At 42.0% G+C, this 26931-nt stretch overlaps 1 protein-coding gene across 1 annotated transcript; it reads right to left on the bottom strand.

Annotated features, from left to right (window-relative positions):
• Positions 1 to 5355: 5355 nt before the first annotated feature.
• Positions 5356 to 15518, bottom strand: ednrba (endothelin receptor Ba). The gene is made up of 8 exons (XM_008433091.3): positions 15255 to 15518; positions 13533 to 14025; positions 11631 to 11743; positions 10111 to 10315; positions 9421 to 9570; positions 8213 to 8346; positions 8005 to 8113; positions 5356 to 6918 (listed from the first exon to the last, which is right to left on the bottom strand). The coding sequence occupies exons 2-8, from the start codon at positions 13935 to 13937 to the stop codon at positions 6799 to 6801; spliced, it is 1236 nt and encodes a 411-aa protein (XP_008431313.1). The 5' UTR covers positions 13938 to 14025; positions 15255 to 15518; the 3' UTR covers positions 5356 to 6798.
• Between the last annotated feature and the right edge of the window lie 11413 nt (positions 15519 to 26931).

The following is a 26931-nucleotide window of genomic DNA, read 5'->3' as shown; positions in this document are numbered from 1 at the left end:
GTCCAACCTGAACTTTGAAGTTCAGGTTGGAACCTTAAACCTCATCTCCTGTCAGAGGACAGGAGATGACAAACTGTTTACCTCAGGTATGTTTGTGTTGGATGCAGAATTATTCCTGCATCTGGTGTTTGTTTTTTTTTTCCAGTAACATATTTCTTCTTCTGCTGAGGCATTTGGAGGAAGCTGGAGGTCCACAGTCTCAACCCAAATGTGTTATTTTATTGATAAGTTTGGAGGATATTATTTGCATACACTGCAAAAACACAAAACCTTATCCAGTATTTTCGGTCTAGCTTGTATTCAGTAAATAGTTCCTGAATATCGATATAAATAAAAAAAATCGACATTTAATCGACAAATAAAAGACATTTTCTTCGTGTGAAACATCAAATAATCTGCCAGTGGAACTAGCACTTTTCATCAATATAAAGGAAGCTTCCACATCTTCCCAAAACATTATAAGCTAGTTTTGTTTTATTCCAAGTGTACTAAATGTGTTTGCACTAGAAATTAGAGCCAAACTATTTGGTAAGATGTTGCCCCTTTGCTGTGAAGTTCCCCTCATTGACATGTTTACAATGGTTCTTTTGACGTCCTTTGAGCAAAAAATCCCCTCAGAGTCAGAGCGTGGCAGTCCGCCTTTCATCCCAAATTTACTGCTCTTTTTCTAGCAGTTATGAGTCACTCGGCTCCTCTAAACCCCCCACCCCATCCCCGCTGTATTAAATGTTTTTAATCGACGTAAATCTGGAAAGAAAAACACAAAAACACATGGAGATGTTGCTACATTTCAGCCCATCATAGCCGAGATGGAGAGGGTACCCCATCCCCTTGCTCCAAAATCAACACTTTCAAACTTGACTGAAATTTGCACGTGCCCAGATGAACTGTGTAGCAATCAACATGGTGGTGGCAGCATCATGGGGCTGCTGCATAAATAAGAAAGCTATAAGGAATGCAGTAATTTGTTACAAAGGATTTTAGTTGGTTTGGCTCCTGTTCGGATTAGTGAAAATCCAGAATTAATTTAAATTACTGGACCAAATGCAAGTTTTCTATATTTTTTAAAAATGTATTTAATGTTTAAAACTCAGTATTGGTGTCTGAGTAGCAAGGAGAAGCCCAATAGATTTACAGCGCTCTTTCAAATGCTCTAAAAAGGGAGAAAATGCAAGTTTTAAAAAATTAGTCAATGTATTTTCAGAACATCCTGTGTTAAATTTTCCATTAAAAAAAGAAAAAACAAATCATTTAACATCCACAGTAAGTTGACTTTCATACAAGCAGACGTCTGAGTGTGAGAAGGAGTCCTCACAGAAACTTCAGTGAAGCATTTTTTAAATTTAAATTTGAAAACGGTGCTGGAATAAGAATCTTGTGATCTGATTGAAAGTTCAAACAGCAGAAAAAAAAGAAAAATAATCAAATCAAATTAAATCTGCAATTATAATAAAAAACTTAGGGGGGAAAAAATCATAAACACAGAGTGGCAATCTTGAAAAAACCATTGCAAATATTGGTTAGTTTACATGGGCATGCATGAGAGCCGTCCCATTATTTTCCTTTGTTTAACACGATTTTGCTTGTTGTTACTCGAGTCTTCTAATTTGCGATGCTAACAGAGGATAAAAGTTCGTTTTTGGCCGCTCTCCAGTACACGGAGTACCCACAGAAAGGTTTGGTTTGAAAAACTGCGATGGGCTGATTTGGAAAGCCCTGGTGTTCTCTGATGGCCCATTTCTCTGTGCCGAGGGCCCTTCAAACCGCCGGAGCCACGGCAACAGACCTCAAATGTCACGTTTTGAGTAATCCTCAGAGGTTTTCCTTGGCGTTTAGTGTCGAGTAAACAACTGAGGGTTTTGTCAAAAATGCTCAAAGGGAACGGAACCGCTTCGACACCGCTCCTCCTGAAGTTTTGTTTAGTTTTAACAAACATTGTCTTCATACATCTGCCCATGAGGGATGTTGTTATTGGCAAACAAAGATGAGAATCACTAATATGTATGTTTTTACTGAAGTTCTTCACGATAAACTGAACATGTTCTGATGCCTCCGAGAGCAAATCATCACTTTTCCCAAGAAAAGTGTTTTTTTTTCTTCTTCTTCAGCTCAGGCTTACTTAACCTAATTGGTAAAATGCTGATAGTAAATTAAAACCAAATGCCCTCCAGAATTGCTTTTTTCTTTGTCAGACGTGACAAAAATGTACCTATTTTCACTTTGAGCCAAAGTTGAGCTTTTTAAACCTCAGAACATTGGGTGAAGTGTCCAGCACGGTAGTGGTAGTGTCATGCTGTGGGCCTGTCTTGTTTGCCAACCATGTGACAAACTACCTCCATTCATCTACAGGTGTCTGTAAACTCTCACCAGCTTCCCTATCTCTGCCGTAGAAAAAGATTCCCGCAGCATGACCCTGCCAACACCGCGTTTCTAAGTGGGAATGGCTCCGGTGCATAGAAGATTGTGTCGCTTTCAGGCTAAAAGTTCTGAAACTTGTGGCACAGGAAAAAGAAAATCAGATAGATAAGACCATGGGAACATGGCTTTCATAAATCTGGATATTAGATCTTTTGTTTGGTGTGTTCCTCGTTCGTTTTGTTCGCTGGTGTCTTAAAAACCTCTTAGACCTTCACAGAACAGAAATTAACCTGAATTAAATGGATTTAGTCGGTAAAATTATATAAAAATGTATTTAAAAAAACTGTTTTCTACTTTAGTTAGGTTGATAAAAAAAAAAATCCAATTACCAATCGGCCCTGGAGCCCGCTGAAAACCAATTCAAAGGCCACTAAGCAGACGTACTCCTGGACGACTTTCACTTCACACGCTGCTCCCTTTTTGTTTTCTCGCAGACGATCTATCAAATCTTTTGAGAGCCAACAGGAACCGGAGCCAGATATATTATTTCAGCCTCTGCTGGGAGCCAAAAACATTTCAGAGATGAATGTTCTGAATGCGATTCTGTTCAATTAGACCTGCTCAGAGCACCGTTGGGTCTGATTTAACATGGAACCACAGCTCGGTGATTGAAGGCATGTTGGAAGAGCAGCAGCAGCAGAAAGAGAGAGAGAGAGAAAGAGAGAGAGAGGTTACAGGAAGAGGGGCTGAGGCAGGAATGCAAAGAGAAAGAAAACAGACACAAATGAAGGAGAAAAAAAAGAAGATAGAGTGAAGGAATAAGATGAGGGGTGGGGAGAGATCAGCGGACAAAGAGCTTCTATGACAGCTAATGTGACATCCGTGACACTGGTTAGCTCGGAGCCAACCAGTGATTCCAGGTCAGAATTCACTGTTTTTGCGAGTGTGTGTGGGTGTGTGTGTCTGTGTGTGTGTACGCGTGCGTTTGTTTGTAATACCTTGTGAGGACCATTTTCCTGACACATACGACGTTGTGGGTACCCCTGCTCCTTGTGGAAACTGAAGTCTGGTCCCCACAAGGGGAAACACCGTTTTGGGTCAGGGGTCAGATTTAGGACTAAGGTGTGGATTGAGTTTCGGTTAGGGTTAGGTATGTAATGATTAGGGTTTGGATAAGGGTAAGGTTTAGGCTGTAGAAATGAATGGAAATCAGTGAAAAGTCCCCTCAAAGATAGCCACACAAACGTGTGTGTGTGTGCATGTAGAAGAGTTGGGTAAAAAAAAAATTGAAAGATCACAGTAATCTTCTGTGCTGGCGTCCATCATCACATGATGCTGCCTGCTGTCACATTTTAGTCAAGCCAACAAGCACAAAACCTTATAACACACACACACACACCAGCATCCACAAAGAACACAGTCAAAGACAGACAAATGTACAAAATGCTGTAAGCAATAATTACCATCCATCTCATCACATACAGTATTGATTAAATAAAATGAAAGAAATTCACAGGGTCTCTTTTTCATAACAGTGTCTTTTTTATTATTATTATTATTATTATTGTTATTATTATTTTGTGCGTTGGAAGGAAATATGTACGTCACTGCATACCAGTGAAGGTAATTAGTCAGACAGGACTATAGAAAAAGTGAGGCCAGCCATTAATTAAAGTCATACGAACAGCCCGACCACTGTACATAACAACATGACTTCAGTAGTTTAGGAATCAGTGAGAAAATACAGGTTTAAAGCACTGATGTGGCAAACGATACAAGATTTTTTTTTTTCTTTCCATTTGAAAATGACTTTATTCTGAAAAAGACCTTAGGTTTTTGCATTTTTGGTTGTAGTCTGAGTCACATGTCAGCTTTGGAGATGCTGATCAGCTGGTTCCATTTGTAAACAACTCATTTGGTCAAAAATTAGAATAAGTGGATAAAAAAATTAAAGTGACAGAAAATCCTTCAACCGTGGCACAACATGCAACCCAACGTGACCGTCGTCAAAACAAGCAATACTTTCAGTATAGAAAAATTGAGCAAGAAAAGAACAAAGAACAAATCTTTTGTGGCATCATAAAGCTACAAGCTAGCTCCAACAATGTATACGTGAATGTATTTTTTTTTCATATTCTTGGGTAAACTAAGAAAGCCCAGTTTTTGATTAATACACAGAATAAAAGGGAAGAGATCTCGGCGGTGCTAGATGCGTGTAATTATAGATGTGCGTAATATTTAGTACAAAACAGCCCGCGCGAGTTCCAGATTCGTGGTGCTCAGCGATCCTTCTCCGACCCATTTGATTCTGAAGCGTTGACGCTTTCGCTGTAATTGTCCACATCTGGAGTCCAGCGATCCGTTCAATCTTTGGGGAGTTTCGGCAACAAGGAATCTGGAAACGTTTGTGAAATAACTCAGTCGAGTTTTGATTTGTTTACACATAATCCACAATGTCAAAGCTTGGTGGAAACTGAAGCCAAAAACAATACCGCAAAGGTTTCATGAATCTGTCAAAGAATCTCTGTTCAGGGTAGAAATATCCACTTCAGGTTCAACCGATAAAAGCATGTTTGATTTAGATATGTAAGAAAGAGTTTTAAAATAAAATTTAAACACAATTGAATCTGTCTATCCTGCTTTGAGAGGTTTGTAATAAAGGCAGTGCTGATGTCACACTGTGTGCATCAAAGAGTTCCTGTAAAATAAGGTTTTACTGCTTTCCTAGGTATTGCGTGTGATTGTTACATTAACTCTCAGGTTTACAAAACATGACAAGAACACCCTGAAACCTCAACGATTAAAACAGAGCAAGTTTTCTGCAGTGTGTCCGGCCTTCCTGGTGTTTGCTAGAATACTTGCTCTCTCTCACTGCCTGAATGAACTACAGCTCTGTCTAGACATATGGAAAATGTTCATTTTTTTCTCCTTACTAGCTGCGTTTCAATTTTTTAAATAATTGTGTAATTTGATGTATTGAAAAAGAAAACAAGGCAATTAAAAAAAACAACAAATTTTTTAATACAAAGTTTTGCCACCAGGATGAGGTGTTTACTTTTCTCTCCTTTTTTGTGGCCGTATCAACATTGTGTTATTTTGCAAAACTGCAATGGCAACATTTTCTTTCGTCACACAAGTCACATGATCAACAATCGGACTTTACGATTGGTGAAAACCACGAAGACGACGACGACAGGAAGTAGCTGGAGGATCGTGACGCAGCATGTTTTTTAATGACTTCTTGTGTGAACAAATTTATTCATGTATGATTTTGATTGTGTTTCTTATTAAATTAAAATGTCACAATTGCGAAATTGTCTTTTTTCGACATTAGCTGAATATTGACAAAGTTTTGCACATATTTGTAATGGAAACATATCTGCTGATACTGAAAATACCTATGTTTGAGAAAATGTTACTCTTTAACGGCCTCTACACCGAAGAGTGCAAATTGGAATTACAAAAATAAATTTGCTGAATGAAAACGCACCAATTTTTTTTTTTTTAAAGGCACATTTTTGGTAAAAGATTTTTGTCCTAAGACGAGGTGGTTTTTCAGTAAACAAAATTTGTGAATTTCACAAAATTGCATCTGAAACACTTTTCACATCACAAACTCAATGTAACCGAATGTTGCCAGTCAGGCTGACGAGCGGTATTTATTAGTTGACTCTGTCAACAGAACTCAACTACTTCCTTACTTACTTCAAAATAAGAGACTCAAAGAATAAGAGAAACAAAGCGTCAGGTTAAAAGTCCTCAGAAGAACAGCATACTCTTACTTCAACAGACATAATCAGAGACAAACAGCAACCAGATGGCATTTCGATATTGCAAGAGCTCGTGCTGCAATCTCGAAACACCCCTTGCAGTAAGTATGCAAAGCATGCAAGATGATTAAAACATATATTCACTTAACTGGATATACATCACATGAACAACAGAAGCCTCAGAGCCACCGTAGAACCGCATTCATGATCGTCTGCAACAAACGTGCAACCGTCCATACGATGAGATTCAATGAGTCAGTCTCTTTCCAGACTGCGGGTTTGATTTGCTGTCGCAGCAAAATGACCTTTAACCCTTTTCAGAGCAACACTCTTCAATTTTACCATTTTTCTTTTTTTCTTCTTCTTTCCAACATTGGCTCATATTTATGTGGCTCCAGCTTTAAAAAAAAAAAAAAAGAAGCACAAAACCCGGGCTGGGGTTTGCTGGAGTTTGCTGACGCTCCGCTCCCATCTCTCTCTGGATAAAGAGTGAGTTTCTGTGCCGACGCATCTGGAGCGCTCGTATGACATCTTCCAGGAGAAAAGAATTTGGCCTCGTTCACTCGGCCATACGTCAAATTTGTTTTTCTTGCTTTCTCGTCTTTTTGTTTTTGGGTCCTCGTCCCCCCACCTCTAGCTGCACCCTCCTCGCTCCTCAGGCGGTGCTGGACTAGTTGGTGATGCGGAAGTGGCTGTGCTCGGAGGATCGCTCTGTGACTTTGAGCTTCATACATGACTGCTTCTCGTCCATCAGCATTTCGGCAGGTAGGCACCAGCAGCACAGACAGGACTGGAACGGGAGAAAGGGGGTGAATTTAAAGGAAAAGAATGTCACATTTTCAGCTATTTCATGCACGTTATGTTTTTTCCAAACATGCATTTTACCTTGCATCAAACAGCCCTTTGACTTGTTCACATTTTGTCATGTTAAAACCACAAACTTTAACATGACAGAAGAACACAAAGTACAGTAACTGAACTCAACCCGAAAGCTAAATCTGCTATGCGTCCTTAGAGAGGGAAACCTTTTATTTTTTTTTACCAATTTAAGTAATAAACTAAGCTCAGCTGCATTGTTTCATAACAAGGATCAGTTGGAATGGGTGCATGATTGGATTTACTTTTCTGTAAAGTGTCTTGAGATGACAAGTGGTGAATTAGAGCTATGCAAATAAACCAGATTGACTCGAATCAAATTGACAGGATGAAAATGTATATGCTTGTCTGTTAAAGGTGGAGATTATATTTCCTTAAACAACTTAGAACAGGTCTGTTGATGATACAGAACAAGTTCATTAACATTTTTTTTTGTACAAATTCATTCTTGGATAATGTTTAGACCGGTCAGTTCTGTCTATTTTGAGCTCCTTTGAAAAGTAGAAGTGGAGCCTCATGCACAACCAACAAGAACGCAGCAACTTGTTTCTGAATAGTAAGCCGACAACAAAAACACTTGAATTTTCCAGCAGCCATTGTACAGTGGGAAAAACTAGTTGACCAGTTGTGCTGGAACTCGGTTTGGGTTGCCAGGTGATGGGCTGGCATTTGCCGGGGTTGCTAGGCGACAGGCAGTGCCTGCTGATTTGTGACTTTAGGTTTCAGAGCGCAGATTTTGCAATTCACTGATGCTCCCATGTCTCTCTGGATAAAATATGAGTTTCTGTGCAGGAGCATCTGGAGGTTTCCACAGGTTTTTGAATTGCGTCATTCTCCAGACACCAAAAAACATTAACTTACTGCCAAAATACAACTGGGTGGGTTTTTCTTAAGCGCTTGGGCTGTTTTTTGGGGGTTTTTTTTAGGAAGCAGTAGAACTCAAAAAGGATGCACAGAAAAGTGTAAAATGTGAATTTTGCATGACAGAGTTTGGTCTTACCCTGAAGCAGTTCTTGAAGCGCTTGCTGACCATGTACAGGGCAATGGGGTTAATGCAGGAGTTGACAGAAGCCATGTTGATGCCGATGTAGTCCAGCACCAAAAAGAAACTGTTAAAAAGAACAGAGCCGTGCCTCAGTGTTTCATAGTATTTTCTTTGGCAAGCTGTGGCCTGAGTAAATGGCGCGTGTGTTTTCCCAGCTCCGCACCTGAGCAGCTCACAGCGGTTGGGGTCCTTCTCGTCGTAGATGGTGAGCTTCAGGATGCGGCTGAGGTGGAGAGGAAGCCAGCAGAGAGCGAAGACCAGAACCAGACAGAACACCGTCTTGGCCACCTCCCTCCGCTGATTACAAAAACACACAACCACACACACATCCATCATGACTTGGCCTGGACATGACTGTGCCTCTGTGGGGTTATACATCACAGAAACACATGCTGCTCTCCCCTAAATTTGTCGTTATTTCAGATCAAGTTGATTACAAAAAAACAAAACAAAACAAAAACAGTTATTCTGTAGCTTTTTAAGGCGTTGTTTACATTTAGTACTGAAGGTTTAGTTTTGTCGCTTCGTTATCGACACCAACTGAATTTGAAAGCATGACTGTAGGTACCTGATGTGCCGTTTGTAAAGTTACAAAGTAAAATAAAAAAAAAATTATGGCAAATTTAAGTTTATTTAGTCAATCACAGAGAATAAAATGTGAGTTCATTTTTCAAAGTTATATTTTCATTTATAAATATCAGAGTTCCAAATAAAAAAAAATATTCACAAACTGAATATTTAGTTAGGAAGATAAATATTTAGTTTGAAGACTAAATACTTTGTTCCCAATTCAGTGTTTAAGGTTCTTCAGTTTGGGTGTGAGCTAAATATTTAGCTTTCAAACTAAATATTTATTTTGCTAACTTTATTAGATTTATTTATCTAACAAAGTATTTAATTTTAAAACTAAATATTGAACTTGCCAACTAACCATTTAGGTTGCTAACTAAATATTTAGCTTGCAACTAAATGTTTAGGTCCAAGCTAAATATTTAGCTAGTATGCAAATTTGTTTGTCACTAAATTTATAGCAAAATAAAAGCTGGGTTTTCAAACTAAATGTTCAGTTTCAAATATTTAGTTTGAAACTTCAAACCAAACCTTTAGTTTGAAAACTAAATATTCAGTTCTGACTTAAACATTTAGTTTGGAACCAAATATTAATTTGCAAAATAAATAATTTATCTCCCTGACTAAATATTTAATTTGAGATCTAAATGTTTAGTTTGTAAACTAAATATTTAGCTTGAGTAATATATTTATAAATGCATGAATAACACTGTGAAAATATGACACCCGCATTTTTGTCTCTCTATGAAAGGCTAAGTAAACCAAAATGTTGCTGTTCATTTTCACCCCGTGTCCTCTGACCTGTTTGATGTGGTCGCTAAGGGCGATCTGCACCCCGTTCTTCTTCCTCAGCATCTCGCAGGTCATCAGGGTGTAGAAGATGGCCGTGCAGGCCAACGGCAAGCAGAAATACGCGCTGAATAGCCACCAGTCCTTTGCTGATTTATAAAACTGCACAAAAAAAAGAGAACAAAGGGACCGCGCATTGGATTACGTTCCAACATCTGTGTGGGAGCGCTCTGAGCTGGAGATAAAGCATGTAAGAAGCTGATTTACTGCAGCGTAGCCGCCGCCTGAACCTTCACCGGAGTGGAGGGGGAAACTGAGGGGTGGGTTTGGCATCGTGCAGGACGTCCTTTTACCAAATGCTGATTTATCAGTTGCAATACGGGGAGGTCCAGTTGTCAATTTTAGCAAGAGGAATGTCATGCAAAGTAAAAGCAAGCATTCCCCCATCTGTGATGTATATTATTTCATCATCCATGAACTCTTTCCAGCCTCCCTCGTCCAGGCGTCACGCTGTGACTCTAAGTGTGCCGCTTTGCTAAGAAAGCTTTCGTATTTGCACACAGCATGCAGATCTGCCCCCTCGCACATTTGCGTTTTTGCAGCGTGCGCGGCTGAGTCAACACGCACCGTTTCTCATTTCAGACAGAAAGAAGAAGAAGGAAGAAGAAAAAGGCCTCTCAGGGTCGGCGTGTCTCCACTCACCCTCATGAAGTCCGTCTTCTGCATGGGGTGCAGCAGACAGATCCTCAGCTGCTCCCCTTTGTAGTCCATGGTGATCATGTCGAAGGCTATAGCCTCTGGAACGGCCAGGATGACGGATAAGATCCAGATGAGGGCGATCTCGATGGCCATCCACTTCGGAACGCCGATGCCTTTGATGCGGCTCCAGGAGACCACGGCACGATACCTGGAAAACCGAAGCGGCATGCGATCCTTAAACAAGTCAGATTTAGGCAAATAAATGGTTGGATCCTTTTTTGGGGAGGGAAAAAAAAAACACAATGTGATTTAGTGTTTGGTTTGGATACGGCATGCAGTTCACTTCCAATACAACGCCTTGCGAAAGCATTTGCACTCCTTCAACTTTTTCCCACTTTTGTCATACAATACAGCCAGGAATGGACCGATCCACTTTTTTCACTTCCAATACGATTTTCTGTATCGGCTGATACAGAAAATCAGCTGAACTGACTAAAACTTCTTTTATTTCAATAAAGCATGACGTCACTCAGAGCACAAAGCATAGAATTAGACTGAATATTATGGATCGGGCACATTGCTACCAATACCTGATCGAACATTTTTCAATATCAGAGCCGACACAAATATTAATCTCGGGTCTGATGCATCTCTAATTCCAACAAGACTCATTCTCAGTTAGAGTTAGATGTAAAGTTTTATCGGACCACTCCGATAGACGATGCTGTGATCTCAACTATTCCGCTGCACCAGTCTCTCTGCAGGTTCAGCTTACCAAACATCCATACAACACAACACTGCCTCCACAGGTTTCACTGCGGGGGATGATCGTGTGTTAGTTTGCCGCTAGACATTTTGTACGTAGGCTAAAATCCTCAATTTGAGTCTCTTCTGCCACTCATTCATAATGGTCATGTTTGCTTTGAGTCTCTGAAGCTCCTCTAGACGTTCTGGTTCTCTCCTCACATGACCTGTAAGTGTAGGCAGACGGCTGTGTCTCAGTAGGTCTGCAGGTGTGTGCACCTTCAGATGGATTAACCCCGCTTTGGGCTTCATGTCTGCCGTGTTCCTTGGTCTTCGTGAAGTTGCTTGGTTCTCCAAAGCCCCTCCTCCCCGGGAGTGGCTGTAACCATGCGTTATACAAATAAACTTGACTTAACGAAACTTCCAGGCCTTCCTACAACGTCTGGATACTGAGACTGAATTACACACAGAAGGATGCTAAAATCTGCTAACTGCAGTTGTTTGCTGGGAGTTTTGTTTAGAGGTATCAGACTACAGAGCATTGAATAAAAAAAAAAATCACCAATTTCGCCATTGTACACTTTGTGTTGGGTCAATCGGAGAAATGTCCAAATATGCGTCGAAATGCGAAAAAGTCCAACAATCCCCAGCTCTGTATTTCGTAATGTGAAGTTTCCAACTGCTTAAGTAAAAAATTAAAGAGATAGAGAGAAAAAGAAGCTAAAGTGACAAGAGGGAAGAGTGTGTTTGCGTGATGTGTGGGTTTTGAGCAAGCGTACCTGTCGATGCTCAAAGCGCACAGACTCAACACGGTGATCCCCACGGACGCCTTCTGGACAAACGGCACAACCTTGCACAGAGTCACCCCGAACGGCCAGTCCTCTGCCAGGAGCTGCAGACAGATTGCAACACGGGCAGAAGGTCAGCGAGTGAAAGCCGAAGCAGGGAGTGATGCAAAGAGCCTGTCTTCTCCAGGGCAGCGCACGAACTTGAACTCACAGTTTTTGTCAGGTAAAACATCGCAGCCTTGTCTTAAAAAAAAAGAAAAAGAAAGAAACACACAGCGAGGCCCTGCACGCCTCACTTTTGACCCGTCAGCTTTCCAACCGAATGAGAAGTTAGAGCTCCTGGAGTTTGAGAATCACCCAGAGGATCATGTACAACACAAAGTCTTTAAAGCTTTTCTTGGATGGGGGACAGGAATGTGAGTGGAAATCAATTGAAATCATATGTGACCCCCACGTCTCTCTCTTTCGTTCTCTCTCTCTCTCTCTCTCTCTGTACCACCCTGTCTGGTCCACGTCTCCGCACCGGTATGTAGCTGCAACCACCAGTTGTTTTAACACGCCTGCCCGCTTACCCAAATATACGGACACTCCGGCTCTCTCTGGTCCTCGCTCTCGCAAAGTGAGCCTGACGCACAATAACATGCCGAGAGACATGGGGGGATATGAAGAGGCTCAGAGTCCAGAGGAGTAATAACATTTCAGGAACACACACACACACCTACACACGCACACACACACCTTTTTCATGCACTACGTCTCCACTTTCACTGGTGTGCGCTTCATTATGTGGACATAAGGAGGAATAGGTGTGGCTAGAGGGTTTAAAGTCCAGAAGGATGCTAATCTATCTGCAGCTGTGGTTTCTTTGACCATATGATTGCGCAAATTGTAATTAGAAAAATAAATTTGCTTAATTTTTTTGGGATAAAGTTTTTGCTCAAGGATGAGGTGGGTTTTTTCGAATCACAGGATCAACTACCGGATGTTACTGCTGGGGGAAAAGAAGAAGAAGACGGCAGGAAGTGGTTGGAGGAGGATGATGGCGCTGCATGTCTTTTTAATTACTTGTGTGAATAAACTTATTCACGTGTAATTTCAATTGTGCAAATTTGATAAAAAATAACGCAATTACGAAATTGCTTTTTGTTGTTTTGTTTTTTATGTTAGCGGAATATTGACAAAGTTTTATGCACATTTAAAAGCAGCTATTTGCTCCGTCATTCAGTGGTGTCGAATCCATATAGAGCTGGTTTTGGCCTGTTTGGTGCCCTGGGCGAACCACCCTTCCGGCGCCCCCACTCTTCAACGAGACTGTTAACCAGTGGATGGGATGGGTGCTTTGCATTAGGTCCCCTGGTTGAGAGAGCGGAGCAGCAAGGGTGGCGCTGATGCCGTACTCCCTTGCCGTACTCCCGCCCTGGGTGGTTGCCCATGAATCAGAAACTGTCCCGGAATCGTAACTCTTCTGTAAAAATGTCAACGACAAATTTCCCCAAAATGCCGCATGGGTAGCCATTATCACAGATATGGAGTAGCTGTGTTTCCATTAACCATATAATTGCGTAAATAAGAAGAATACAATTGATTAATGGAAACACGACAATTAAAAAAAAACACTCAAGGTTTTGTATAAAATGTTTTTGTGGTTGAAGTGAGCGTATTTCACAAAACTGCATTGGAAACACTTTTTTCGAGTCACGTGATCAATAACCGGATTTCTTAACTAATGGAAGTACCGTAACTTTCAAAAAATTGTGTTGTTTTTTTCCGACACAATTTTCAACATTGAACATTTTTACATTTTCAGCTTTCAAAATATTGAAAAGTCTTCGCTTCACATTTATAATGGAAACATTAAAACCTGCTTGGTCAACGACGTGCGGCGCCTCTAACCTTATAGACGTTGATGGGGATGCCGATGATGATGTGCAGCAGGTCTCCGAGCGCCAGGCTGCCGATGAGGATGTTCGGTCCGTTCCGCATGCACTTGTTCTTGTAGATGATCCTCAGGAGAGTCGAGTTGCCGATAATGCCGACCACAAACACCAGGCAGGACACCACCGTGTTGATGTACTTGAACGTGTCCCGGATTTCCGTGGGCCCCGTGCACATGGGCGGCTGGCGGCGGCGCGGCATGGTGATGTTGGGCCTGGCCAGGTCCTGGGCTTTCCTCTGGACCAGCCCGAGTCTCTGAGTGACGGACAGCGGGGCCTGGGGCATTTGGTTCTTTGGCTCCGGCTGCGCGCTCGCAACCATCACGTGAGCGGCCAGTAAGAGGAAGCAGAGGCGAGTGGTCATTTTTGTAATTTTTTTATTTTTGTGGCGTTTTAGGAATGACTTTTTGTCCGGGAAACGCTCCAAATTAATGCCCTCCTTTGTGGTCCTCCTGGAAACGCAAAGTAGAAGAAGAAAATGTTGCGTGGCGATTCGCCAGAACGTTCTGGAAGGCAGAGGAATCGATTGCATGTCAGAGAAGGAATCCCAATCTGCGTTTGGTTAAAATGTCACGGAGAGGTAGAATATTTTGAGGCAAGGCTGGAATTTCTCGAGGATTGTGAAACTCGCCCAAAACGAGCGAAGCCAAACCAACCGTGGAATAACAAAACAGTTTATTGATTTATTTAGACTCTTTGAGCTTTTTAGTCTCTCTGTAGACGCCCAAAACAATTTGGGCACGAATAAGAAAATAAATGGCTGGAACACTGATACATCATGAGGATTACATTAGTAACACTTTGCACTGAATGTGAAACTTGTTTTTATGAATATTTGTTGCCAAACGTCTATGCGTACAGTTTTGCTCAAAATGATTCATACCTCTGGGCAGATTTAGTTATATTCCTGGTCTACTAATTTTGCCAAGATTAGAGAATATATGCAGGGATTTTAGAGATGAGGGTGATGGCAGGGAGGCCTTCCGACCTCAAAGAGTTGGCACACGACCAAAGACAAACAGTGACATTAAACATTTTTCCACTGATTAATTAGAACAATTGTTTTTATCACAGTCTACATTGTTTTTGACATATATAAAAAAAAGTGAAGGAAAAAGAAAAAGCTGAATTGGAAAAAATTGTTGGAATAATAAAATTAATGACAATGATTTATTTTCTTTCTAAAGAAGTTATGTTTTATTAAGAGCAACTCATTGTGTCATTTTCTTTCTACTTCTATTTTTTATTTTTGTATCTTATGAAACAGCGATGATGAGAGAAGACCTCTAACTCAGTTCAGGTGAAACTTTTGGGCAATATATTTGTCAAACAAACATGTTTTTGAAAATCTTTAAATACTTGATAACTACTGATATATACGTTCCCTGTCAGTTTACAGAGGGGATTCCCTTGTTGCACAAAAACTTATTTTAGAGAGAGAAAAGTTTTTAACACTGATTTATCTCTTTAGCTCCTAATTCTGGTTTGTTTGTGTTCGTTAAAGAGTTCACCCTGATCTTGACAGGGCAAATTGCCCCGAGGGAATCTTTGTGGTTTAAAAAGGAGAGAACCCAGAAGCTGATTTTAACAAAACGAGATAAAGTCAAAATGCAGACACTTTTCTTTATAAGGCAAAATTCCCTAGTGTTTTCCAGTCACTGCTGTTCCAGCCTGTACTTACCTAACCTCAGACTGAGGCAGGAGCTCTCCGAAAGCTTTCCCCTTCTCAAATCAGACTTTCCCGGCTCCCAGTCTCAGGACCGAGAAAGATTCCCGTATCAAAGGGACGCTGCGGTTCCAGCAGCGGCGACACTCCGTTCATCTCCAACAGAAGTTGCCCTCCCTTTCGAGCCGCGTCAATGTAACGAGCTCCAGCGGCTCCTCCAGTCGCTCCTCTCTGCTTCTGGCCGCTGAGTCTCAGAGTGCGGAGTCTCATGAGCCTGACTTGATCCCTGCCCTCCCATTCTTATGCAGAGGAGGTGGGCGGAGGACCACGGAGGCAGGAGGGATGTTCATGAGTTAGTTGGTGTGTTTTCATGGAAGAGGTGGCATAAAATACTGACCGGTGGCGTTTGGGGTTCAGGATGTCACAGTTTTACCCCTGACAAAAGCCTTTCCAACTTTTGAAAGGCATTTCACATTCACAACCCCGTATTCAACTTCATCCCTCTTTTGAAGAGTTGTTAGTATAGCCACCTATGACGGCGGATACACAGTTTTCCTGTAACATTAAGTTGTTTCTCCACCTTGAACATGTTTAGGAGCAAGTACACAAGGTTGACTGACAGCGTTAAGACCCACCTCCTGCCTCTGATTGCTTGTTTTTGACTGGGTACATTTCTACAGATCACAATAGTAGCACTGGGAGAAAGTGGAGGAGCTCCATCTTTTCACAGATTATCTGTCTCAAGCTGTACTGTCACAACACGTGGACAGTTTTAACAAATGAAGTAAAAAATATTTGTTTTATATGTATAAAAGTGTGGCTGCACAGTGGCGCAGTTGGTAGAGCTGTTGCCTTGCAGCAAGAAGGTTCTGGGTTCGATTCCCGGCCTGGGGTCTTTCTGCATGGAGTTTGCATGTTCTCCCTGTGTGTGCGTGGATTTTCTCCGGGTACTCCGGTTTCCTCCCACAGTGTAGGTGTAGCGTACAGTCCAAAAACATGACTGTCAGGTTAATTGGCCTTTCCAAATTGCCCCTAGGTGTGAGTGTGTGTGTGCATGGTTGTGTGTCCCGTGTGTCTCTGTGTTGCCCTGCGACAGACTGGCAACCTGTCCAGGGTGTACCCCGCCTCTCGCCCGAAACGTTGGCTGGAGATGGGCACCAGCACCCCCCCCGACCCCACTGAGGGAAAAAGGGTGCAAGAAAATGGATGGATGTATAAAAGTAAAAGTTACACAGTTCAGTCTTAAATCCCACCAAAATGCAGTAAAGCTTGAGGAATTGGAGAAAATGTGAAACAAAATGTTCACTGCTGCACTGTCACAATGAAATTCTTTAGTCAGATCATTTTATCGAACAGTAGGTCAGCCCAACATCGTCCTGTACATGCAGCCATAATGACACCAGCATTCATGTTTCGTTTTGGGTTTTTTTGTCTTCTCAGATGGTGTGGAGTAAAATTATGTTTAGGATCGTTCCGTTTTCCAGAAATACGCTTCCCGCCTGAAGCGTTTGCGGTGGCTCCTCTCTTAAAGATAAAAACTCAAAGCACATTTCAGCGTGACGCTTACTTCCTGACTGTCAACCGTCTTTTCATCCTCACCGTCACCTCAGGTTCATTTGTGTTCTTTGTGTTTTTGAACTCGATGACAAGGAGGAGCGTGGCTTCTTTTTCTGTCACTCTTTCACCTTTTCAACCTTTCAGACTGTTGACATTTGCAAAATCACCGCATGTAGGTGTAGCGTACGTTTCTCATCTCTCCGCGTTGCTGTGCTCTGCTGCCTGGGAGGATCTCGGCCTCCGTGAAGGATTACTCGTCTGCCAGATGTCGATGATCCCCAGATGTGTTCTCCTGTTGACAGAGATGCATTTATCTGGAAAACATTCTGTTATTTATTTCTTTTTTTCATTTTGAACAATACTTGTTGCCAGTAAAAGATTAATAAAACAAGATTTCTATACTTTCATTGATTTGTTTATTGACTGAAACTAGTCTCTGTTACCACTCGAATTGGCAGAGTTATGTGGGAGAAATCCACTATCGGGCCTGGAGCTGCTGCAGATGTACAGACACAAATACACCGATATATACAGTCACTCGATGCTGGTCTGAAAAATGTCTGTGACTCTTTTTTTTTATTATTGACCTGAAGCACTGTTATGAAAGTCTAAGTCAATACAGTTTCTTTTTTTTTGCCCTGGGATACAACATCTCAGCAGCTTCCTTGGTTTCTTCCTTTCCGAATGCAGTAACCTCCATCTCTAAAACAAACAAAAAAAAAGTAAACCCTGACAAAAATATTGCAAAAACCCAAAGTGGAAGTCAAAGTTTCAAATCTGCAAATAATAACTTGCTGTTTTAATGGTAGTTACATCCATAATTGATCACGGATGTCATCGTAAAGGGCAGGTTGATTCTGTAAGGAGAATTCTTGAAACATAATGTATATTTCGTAATTTTGGATATTTGGATGAGAATAAATACACATACCCCTTGTGCTTTCCCTGAACTTACTTTCCTGGATCATAGAGATTACTTTCTTGAAAAGTTCATGGAAGTTTCAAGTTTAGTACAACGTAAATGGTGGCGTAAAAAGTGGTTCTGCATTATATCCAACGCATAGAGGCACAGCGCTAGTGGAGGGCGCCATGGCAGACAACTTTATTACTAGTGACATTTTCTGCATTTAACAGCTGTTTGCCCTCTAAAACCACACTGTGATGTGTCTGCATATACCTGAGGAAGTACTTAGCTGCAACCCTGAGGGTAAATTATATTTAAGAACCTTAAAATCTTCAGGAATATATATTAAAAGTTCAATTAAAGTTCAAGGGGAAGTTCTTGGTAAATTTTAGGAAGGTATCTAGTACGTTTTTGGAAATCTACCGGAAACTACTTTGTGAAGTTTATGAAAGCTACAAGAAAATAGCTTTAAAGTTTTGTGAAAGTTGCAAGAAATGTACATGTGAATATCTTGTACCTTCTAGGTTGCATTAAAGAACCCGGAAGAAGTGATTTTAAAGTTCCTGGAAAGAACCAGGAAATTCTGGTAAGCTCCAGAAAGCACCTGATAACTTTTGGGGGAATAAACCTCCAGCACAGACTGTATAATGTTGCCAAAACACGTATCTGTGACATCCGAGCACTAACCTTGCAGGGAAAAATGTCTGCACTGCAAAGTTTTCAGAAAAATAATTTGATGAGTACAGACACATTTTAAGAAGATCCAGTGTCCAGAGAAACCTCGACAAATGTGTCCAAATAATGAAGCAGCTTTCCAATTAGCTTATCTTAAAAGAGACTGGATAAAAACAACATTAACTCTGCCCTCTGAGTGGGTTTGTCGCTGCCAGGATTTGGCCGGGACAGCGAGTCACAATGCAGCAGAGGTTATGCAGCTGTGTCCCTGCTTTCACTGCTCAAAAATTACTGAATGTAATAATGGTCAGCTAACTGGTGATGTAGAAGCAGAATTTAGCTCTCAGGACTTGGACTGTGTGTAATGGATACTTGACACGCAGGAGGATTTTTATCAAAGCCAGGGAGTTCTGTGCAGATTTTAAATTACGTTTTAAGTCCCCGTCTAAAGCAGAAAGGTTTACAACTGTTTACGCCCCGCTTTTGCATGGAAACAGCATTTTTTAGGGGATTCTAAAATTCCCAAAACAGTTAACCACTTTCTTAAGTCTTACCTCCATTTTAAGCCAACACATGTCACCCCAGCATTTGAAAAAATATATTTTGTACTTAAACCTAATGGAAATTAGTTAATTTCTATTATTTTAATTAAATATTTTCACCTTCTTTAAAATAATCCACTAAATAACTTTTTTTGCCAAAATAACCTTTTTTTTTTTTTTTTTACCTAAATCATCTTTTGGAAATAAAAGATGAGGGGAAATTTATTTTTTTGCCAAAATAACTGTTGACCCCAAAAAATGATGTAGGAAGTTATCTTAGGAACTCTCTAAGTTCCTAACATATAATAGAAATGAATTCTATAAATATACAAAAATTCTTACTTTTATTTTAGTTTGCCTGTATATTACTTGTTTACATTTTTTTAGATTACATTGTCTTTAGTTTGGATTCCTGTCAGGATCAAATATTCTTAGGAAATATGATTCAATCTGCAAGACAACTCTGCCGTAGGGCAGAACGGAAATGGCGAAAAGCTCAACTGCATTTGTTTTGCCCAAACAAAACAAATGCAGGAAAAATGATGTAATTTCAACTACTTAATGTCAGGATCTGTGGTTGTTTTGTTTTTTTTCTTTGTTGTTGTTTTGGAAGCGTGCTGCTTCCCACTTCCTCCACCAGATGCCGCCTAGGAACAGAACACCTGGACTAGTGCGTGGTCAAACCCAGAGACACACCTGTGGCACATTATCTGACAGATGCTGTGGATATTTAAGAAGCGGCGAGCTGACACTACTTTGCCTTAGTGTTTGTTTACCTCGGTAACAAATCATTCCAGAGAGAGGCCCTCTGAGCATTTCCTCGAGATAATCGCGTCCTGTGTTTTTCCTCTTGTCAGGTTTACCTGGATTCCTCCGGAGTTTCCCATGGTTTGTTATATCCCGGACCGCTGTCTGGTGGCTGACAGCGGTCCAGGATATAACAAGTGCTCGCTTCTCCACACAGCAAGACTTACCTGTCCGCCCTCCAACGGTTGATCGTCTCTCCAAACCGCCCCTGGATTCTTCTCTGCTCCTAATGAAACTTTCATCTGCTCCTAGTAAGCCTCCCCACCCCTCAGTATATCTATTCGTCCACCCCCTGGACTCGCTGACTACTAACCGCTTCCTCTCGTTGACAGTGGCTGAACTGGTTATCCCTTCCAGACTCCTGCTGCATGTTTTTTCCCTTACCCTTTCCCCCATTCAATAAACCTTATTGTTTTGATATACGTGTCTCCTGATTGTGTTCGTGCATGTGGGTTCGTAAACTGGAACCAAACATGACAGAACACTCAGACCTACAGTCTACCCCTGCAGATGCAATTAGGAGAGCCTTGGCGGAACAACAATCTCTCATACAGTCACATGATTCAACCCTGCGAGAGCTAGGTAGCCGGCAAGCAGAAACTAACCGCCAGCTTGCTGAAATATCTAATTTCCTCCAAGGCTCTGCCCAACAGGTCCCGAACGCACCGTCAGCGTCATCTCAGGTTCCGGATCCATCTAGCCACGCCATGTTTTCGGAGGTACGACCGCCAGCGCCCAAGAAATTCTGTGGTGATGTGAGGAAGTGTAAATGTTTTATTTTGCAATGTGCAATCATTTTCAGCCACTCACCTCAGAGTTTTCACCATGATGATGCCAAAATGACTTACATGTTATCCTTGTTAATTGGACGTGCTCTGGAGTGGGCGGAGGCCAAGTTTCCCTCCCTCGCCAATTTTGGCTGCACATTTTCAGAGTTTTTGAAGGAATTTAAGCAGGTTTTCTGTCGTGACACTGACAAGACTTCCGTTTCCCGAGAGTTGTGGAATCTCAAGCGGGGTCAAAGGACAGTTTCTGAGTTCGCTATTGACTTTAGAATAAAGGCTGCAGCATCTGGTTGGGATGCAGCTGCACCAAAAAGTGCTTATTTCCACGCTATGAGTGAGCAGGTAAAGGACGAACTAGCCACTCTAGATGAACCAGAGACTTTAGAAGACTTCATAAGCCTTACCATAAAGATGGATAACCGCATCAGATCACGTGCCAAAGAACGAAACTGTCGTAACTCTCCTTTTAGAACCCACCAGCTATTTCTCCTGAGTCTCCAGCATAGATGCCTTTCCCCGAGTCAGAACCAATGCAACTGGGGCATACTCGGCTAACCCTGGAGGAGAGACGTAAGAGATTAAATTCAAGTATTTGTATATACTGTGGTAAGTCCGGCCACTTCATCACCAACTGTCAAGTCCGTTTAAACCCCCAGGTCCGACGGTAACGACGAGAATACTGTCAGAGCCAACACCCACAACTCAATCTTGTCTATTCCTACCGGCAATTCTAATAATCACTTGTCTTTACCCCTGTCAGCACTTATTGACTCTGGCTGCAAACAAAATCTAATCGATTCAGTTCTAGCCAAACAGATGGCCATCGAGGTGGAACCACTGCCGGTTCCCCTTTGAGTTGCTGCCCTTAGCGGTAAAGCATTACCTCACATCACACACAAAACCAAGCCAGTCTGTCTCATTATTTCAGGTAATCATTCTGAATCAATATCCTTTTTTGTGTTCAGTGCAGCCATTTCTGGGATTTAACTGGTTATTAGCCCATAACCCTCACATTAACTGGGTTAAAGCTCACATCGAGTCCTGGTCACCCAACTGTCATGCCACTTGCCTCCGTTCAGCCATTCCCTTGAGTTCCACGACTAGAAATACTTCTGAGAATAAATCCCCCAATCTTTCTTCTGTACCCGTAGAATACCATGATCTGGCGCCCATATTTAATAAGGATAAAGCCCTGTCAATTCCACCTCATTGTCCTTATGACTGCGCCATCGACCTTCTACCTGGCGCCCCATCCAACAGTCGTTTGTATAATATCTTCCGTCCCAAACGCCAAACCATGGAAAAATGCATCAATAACTCCTTAGCAGCAGGCATCATCCGAGCATCCACCTCGCCCCTAGGGGCAGGATTTTTCTTTGTCGGAAAGAAAGATGGCTCATTACGACTGTGTATTGACTACAAAGGATTAAATCAGATAACCATTAAGAACAAATACCCACTACCACTCCTCTCTTCTGCTTTTGAACCCGTTCAGGGAGCCACCATTTTCACCAAACTGGATCTAAGTATGCCTACCACCTCCTTCGTATCCACGAAGGAGATGAATGGAAGACCGCTTTCAAAACACTAATGGGTCACTGATTTAGTCATGCCCTTTGGCCTGTCGAACGCTCCTGTCTTTTTCCAAGCATTAGTGAATGACGTGCTAAGAGACTTTATAAATAATTTTGTATTGGTCTACCTGGATGATATTCTGATTTATTCCAGCTCCCTGAAGGAACACAAACTGCACGTCCGACAAGTTCTCCAGTGCCTCCTTGAGAACCGGCTTTATGTCAAAGCCGAAAAATGTGAGCTTCATCAACCCTCAGTCATCTTCCTCATACGTTCTCGAGGGCGGACAGGTAAGACCGCCGGAGGACAAAATAAAAGCGGTTTTGAAGTGGCCCATACCAGAAACCCGCAAGCAACTGCAAAGGTTTCTAGGGTTCGCCAATTTCTATCGCCATTTTATATGCAACTATAGCCAGACGGCTTCTCCATTGACAGCCCTTATATCCACCAAGACAACGTTTACCTGGACACCCGAAGGAAAGGATGCTTTTGAACGATTAAAGTCATTGTTTGCTAACGCATCCATCCTCATCCAGCCAGACCCAACGAAGCAGTTTATTCTGGAGGTCGATGCATCAGACTCAGGAGTGGGGGCCGTCCTGTCCCAAATCTCTTCGCAAGATGACAAAGTCGCCCATATGCCTTTTTCTCCCGCAGACTTTCCCTGGCTGAGCGAAACTATGATGTGGGAGATCGGGAGTTGTTGGCGATAAAGCTCGCCTTGGAGGAGTGACGTCACTGGCTGGAAGGGGCTGAACATCCTGTAGTTGTCTGGACCGACCATAAGAACCTTTCGTACTTGCAATCCGCTAAACAGTCCGCTTGACAGTCCCGCTGGTCAATATTCTTCTCCCGGTTTAACCTGTCCATTTCCTACCGCCCAGGATCCAGGAACGTCAACCCGGACGCCCTCTCCAGACTCTACACGCCTGATGATTCAGACACCTCTGTTACCCCCTAGCTGCACTGTGGGGGTTGTGACATGGGAAGTGGAGGATATCTGTCAAGCTCAACGCCTGGAGCCTCGTCCTGAGTCCTGTCCCCAAGGGAGAATCTATGTCCCACCTCCCTCCGATCCCGCTTCCTACAGTGGATGCACTCATCCAGATTCTCCGTACACCCAGGTATAAGCCGCACAATTGGGCTAATTAATCAAAGGTTTTAGTGGGACTCGGTTCACAGGGATGTAAAGGAGTTCGTTCTCGCCTGCCCCGTCTGCTCGAGAAATAAGTCATCTCACCAGCCGCCTGCAGGTTTATTACAGCCTTTTCCCACACCCAAAAGACCCTGGTCGCACATTGCCGTAGACTTAGTTACTGGACTACCCCCATCTAAAAGTATGATCACCATTTTTACTGTCATTGACCGCTTTTCGAAATCCTGCCATCTCATTCCTTTCCGCAAGCTTCCCACCTCTGCTCAGACCGCCCAGTTGTTGATTAATCATGTCTTCAAGCTGCATGGCATGCCACAGGAGATCCTGTCAGCCCCAGGAGATCCTGTCAGACCGGGGTCCCCAGGTTTGGAAACAGTTCTGTTCTGCCTTGGGTGCCAAAACTGCTCTCTTCCGGTTATCATCCCCAGACCAACGGGCAAACCGAGAGAATGAACCAGGAGATGGAGGCTACCCCACGCTGCATCTCCTCCTCCAACCCCAAAGACTGGGCTCAGTATCTCCTTTGGGTCGAGTACGCCCACAATAGCCGCATCTCTGCTGTCTCCCTGGGGTACTGGTCTACCTGGATGATCAGTACCCCAGGATGACCAGGTTCCTGCTGTCTAGATGTCCTACCCACACATTTCTTTAAGAAAGTTTTGCCAGTCGTAGCCAATGATCTGATCCAAATGGTAAACTCATCGCTCTCTTCAGGTGTTTTTCCCCAGGCTTTGAAAACGGCAGTTATCAAACCACTGATGAAAAAGAACAATCTGGACAAATCACTAATGCAGAATTACAGGCCGATCTCCAACCTCCCATTCATCAGCAAAATTAGTTTTTTTTAAAAAATCAGTTTTTTAACAATTAACTTCCTAACAATAATAAATTGCTTTGACTCTTTTCAGTCTGGTTTTCGTGCTCACCACAGCACGGAGACGGCCCTTGTAAAAGTATTCAATGACATCCATATAAATACAGACTGTGGGAGAACCACAGTGCTGGTTCTGTTGTACCTCAGTGCAGCTTTCGACACTGTTGACCACAACATTTACTGAATCGACTGGAGAGTTGGGTCGGACTCTCCGGTCCAGTGCTCAACTGGTTTGAATCTTGCATAAAGAACAGGGATTTCTTTGTTTCAATTGGAAACTTCTCATTAGAGAGGTCAAAGGTCACATGTGGGGTACCCTAAGGTTCAATCCTAGGACCGGGTTATAACAGGAAATAAGATCAGCTACCATAACTACGTGGATGATACACAGCTCTACATCATGATGTCACCAGGTAACTCTGATCAATGAGTGGATGTGCCAAAACTTTCTCCAGCTGAACAGAAACAAAACTGAAGTTATTATCTTTGGACCAAAAGAGGAGCGAACTAGAATCAATGCACAGCTTCAGTTATTACAACTGAAAACCAGTGATCAGGCCCGAAACCTGGGAGTAGTGATGAACTCTGACCTGAACCTTCAGAGCCACATTAAGACAGTCACAAAGTCTGCCTTCTATCACCTGAAGAACATCTCCAGGATTAGAGGACTTATGTTTCAGCACGATCTAGAGAAACTCATCCATGCGTTTATCCTTAGCTGCATTGATTACTGCAACAGTGTCTTCACAGGTCTGACTAATAAATCAAACAGTTGCAGCTGATCCAGAATGCTGCTGCTCGCGTTCTCACTAAAACCAGGAAGATAGAGCACATAACACCAGTTTTAAAGGCCCTACACTGACTCTCTATAGCTCAAAGAATAGACTTTAAAATACTGTTAGTTTATAAATCACTGAACGGTTTAGCACCACAATACATTAAAGATCCGTTATTGCTGTACCAACCGTCTAGACCCCTCAGATCTTCTGGTTCTGGTCTGCTCTGCATCCCCAGAACCAGAACTAAACGAGGAGAAGCAGCATTCAGTTTCAATGCACCACAGATTTGGAACAAACTTCCAGAAAACTGTAAAACAGCTGAAACACTGGGCGCCTTTAAATCTCAACTTAAAACCCACCTGTTTAGAGTTGCTTATGGCTAAATTAGGGTTAGAGTGCAGGTTTTGATGTCTTCGATGTTTTTAAGGTTTTTATCTTTACTTTTTAGCTATTTATTAATTTCTTTTTGTCTTTCTCACTGTTTACGTTTCAATGATGTAAAGCCCCCCGGAAAACTTCCCAGTTAAACGACGTTTAACTAAAGTCCTACAGGGTTTAGAGTACCAGTTTCAACTAAAAACCTGGAGGTTGGAGTCCTTGTCAAACGGTGTTTTTGACTAAAGTCCCAGAGGGTTAGAGTCCCAGTTAAACGGTGTTTAACTGAAGTCATAAAAGGGGTGCGGGTTTTAATGTTTTTATCTTTTAAATTTTTTTTTTTTTCAAAATCTCTCTTTCTCACTGTTATTTTAATTTTGTAAAGCACTTTGAAATGCCTTACTGCTGAAATGTGCTATACAAATAAAATTTGATCAATGATTGATAAGATTATTACCCGGATAAAATCAAAAGAAATATAGCATAGCTTGGTTATTTATTCGAGTCACACAGCAACATATTCTAATGTTTAGTTTCAAGCTTCTATAGTAAATCATGAAAAATTACATTATGTAACAACGTCCTGCAGGAGACGTTTACTTTCCTTGATGAAGTCCAACAGACCAAAACTGCAAAACTACAATATGAACCAAATGACCTATTGTCGTGTTACATGATCGTTTCAGGGTAGGTATATAATCATAAAGTTTAAAACGTCAGAGTCATAGAAATCATAAATTAATAAAACATCGTTTGTCTAAGGAAAGCAGCATGTCCCGCACTGTGATCCATTACAGTCCAGTCAAATGCCTCTTGTAACAAAATCAAACCAGGCTGGGCTTCAAACGAGTGGGCTTAAAAAAACAGTAAATCGAAACAACTGGGTCTACTGACTCCTCCAGTAAAGGTCAGAGAAGGAATTTTGGTTTGATGAGAGATCCAGTCGGATCCAGGAGCATTAAGGTATCTCTGTGAGCCGAGTTAAAATGCAAAACTGGAAACGTGTGGAACTTTTTCAACATGATTTGGACATTTTTACCCCCTAAAAAGTCTTCTGATTCCAGGCCTTGTCCTTTGTTTCATTTCAATGTCATATTCGTCAATAAACTTTAAATTGAAATCTGCTCACAGATTTCCATTCACACATGTGCTCTACCTTTCCTGCTCCTACCATGTGACCCTGAGGTCATCATAATGTCTCGCCAGAGATCAGAGACAGCAAGAAAAGAGTCGGTCCTCTGGCTCCTGTTCAAGCTGCCCAAGGCAACAAGCTTAAAACACTGAAACATCTGAGACAGCGTTTGAGCCGAGAGGACAAAGTATCCACTTTAGTTTTGTCACTTTGAGATGATAAAACACACCACGAGTAAAAAAAAAAGTTAACCAAAAACCCAACAATGCAAAAAGGAACAAAATAGCTTAGAGAACATCTCTCTGAAAGTCATGATTTTAGGATTTGCTGTGTTTTTATCCTCTTTAGCTGCTCTTCCACCTAGGAGAACGCTGCTGAGCGCTCGCTAGTTGACACACCTGGGCCGTGTTTCCTCGACTGCCAGCCTGGATTTAAGGAAGCTTCCAGAAATTCCTTCAGTGTGAGCTTTCTGTTTTTCCCTCTGCTCATCAGAGATCGCGTTGTCCTACAGTCAGAGCCTTCAGCCACCAC

This window comes from Poecilia reticulata, chromosome 17 (assembly GCF_904066995.2).
Source record: "Poecilia reticulata chromosome 17, P_reticulata-male-v2, whole genome shotgun sequence".
Taxonomy (NCBI): Eukaryota; Metazoa; Chordata; class Actinopteri; order Cyprinodontiformes; family Poeciliidae; genus Poecilia; species Poecilia reticulata.
The sequence above is the reverse complement of the archived record's forward strand: the minus strand, read 5'-3'. Positions and strand labels throughout refer to the sequence as shown.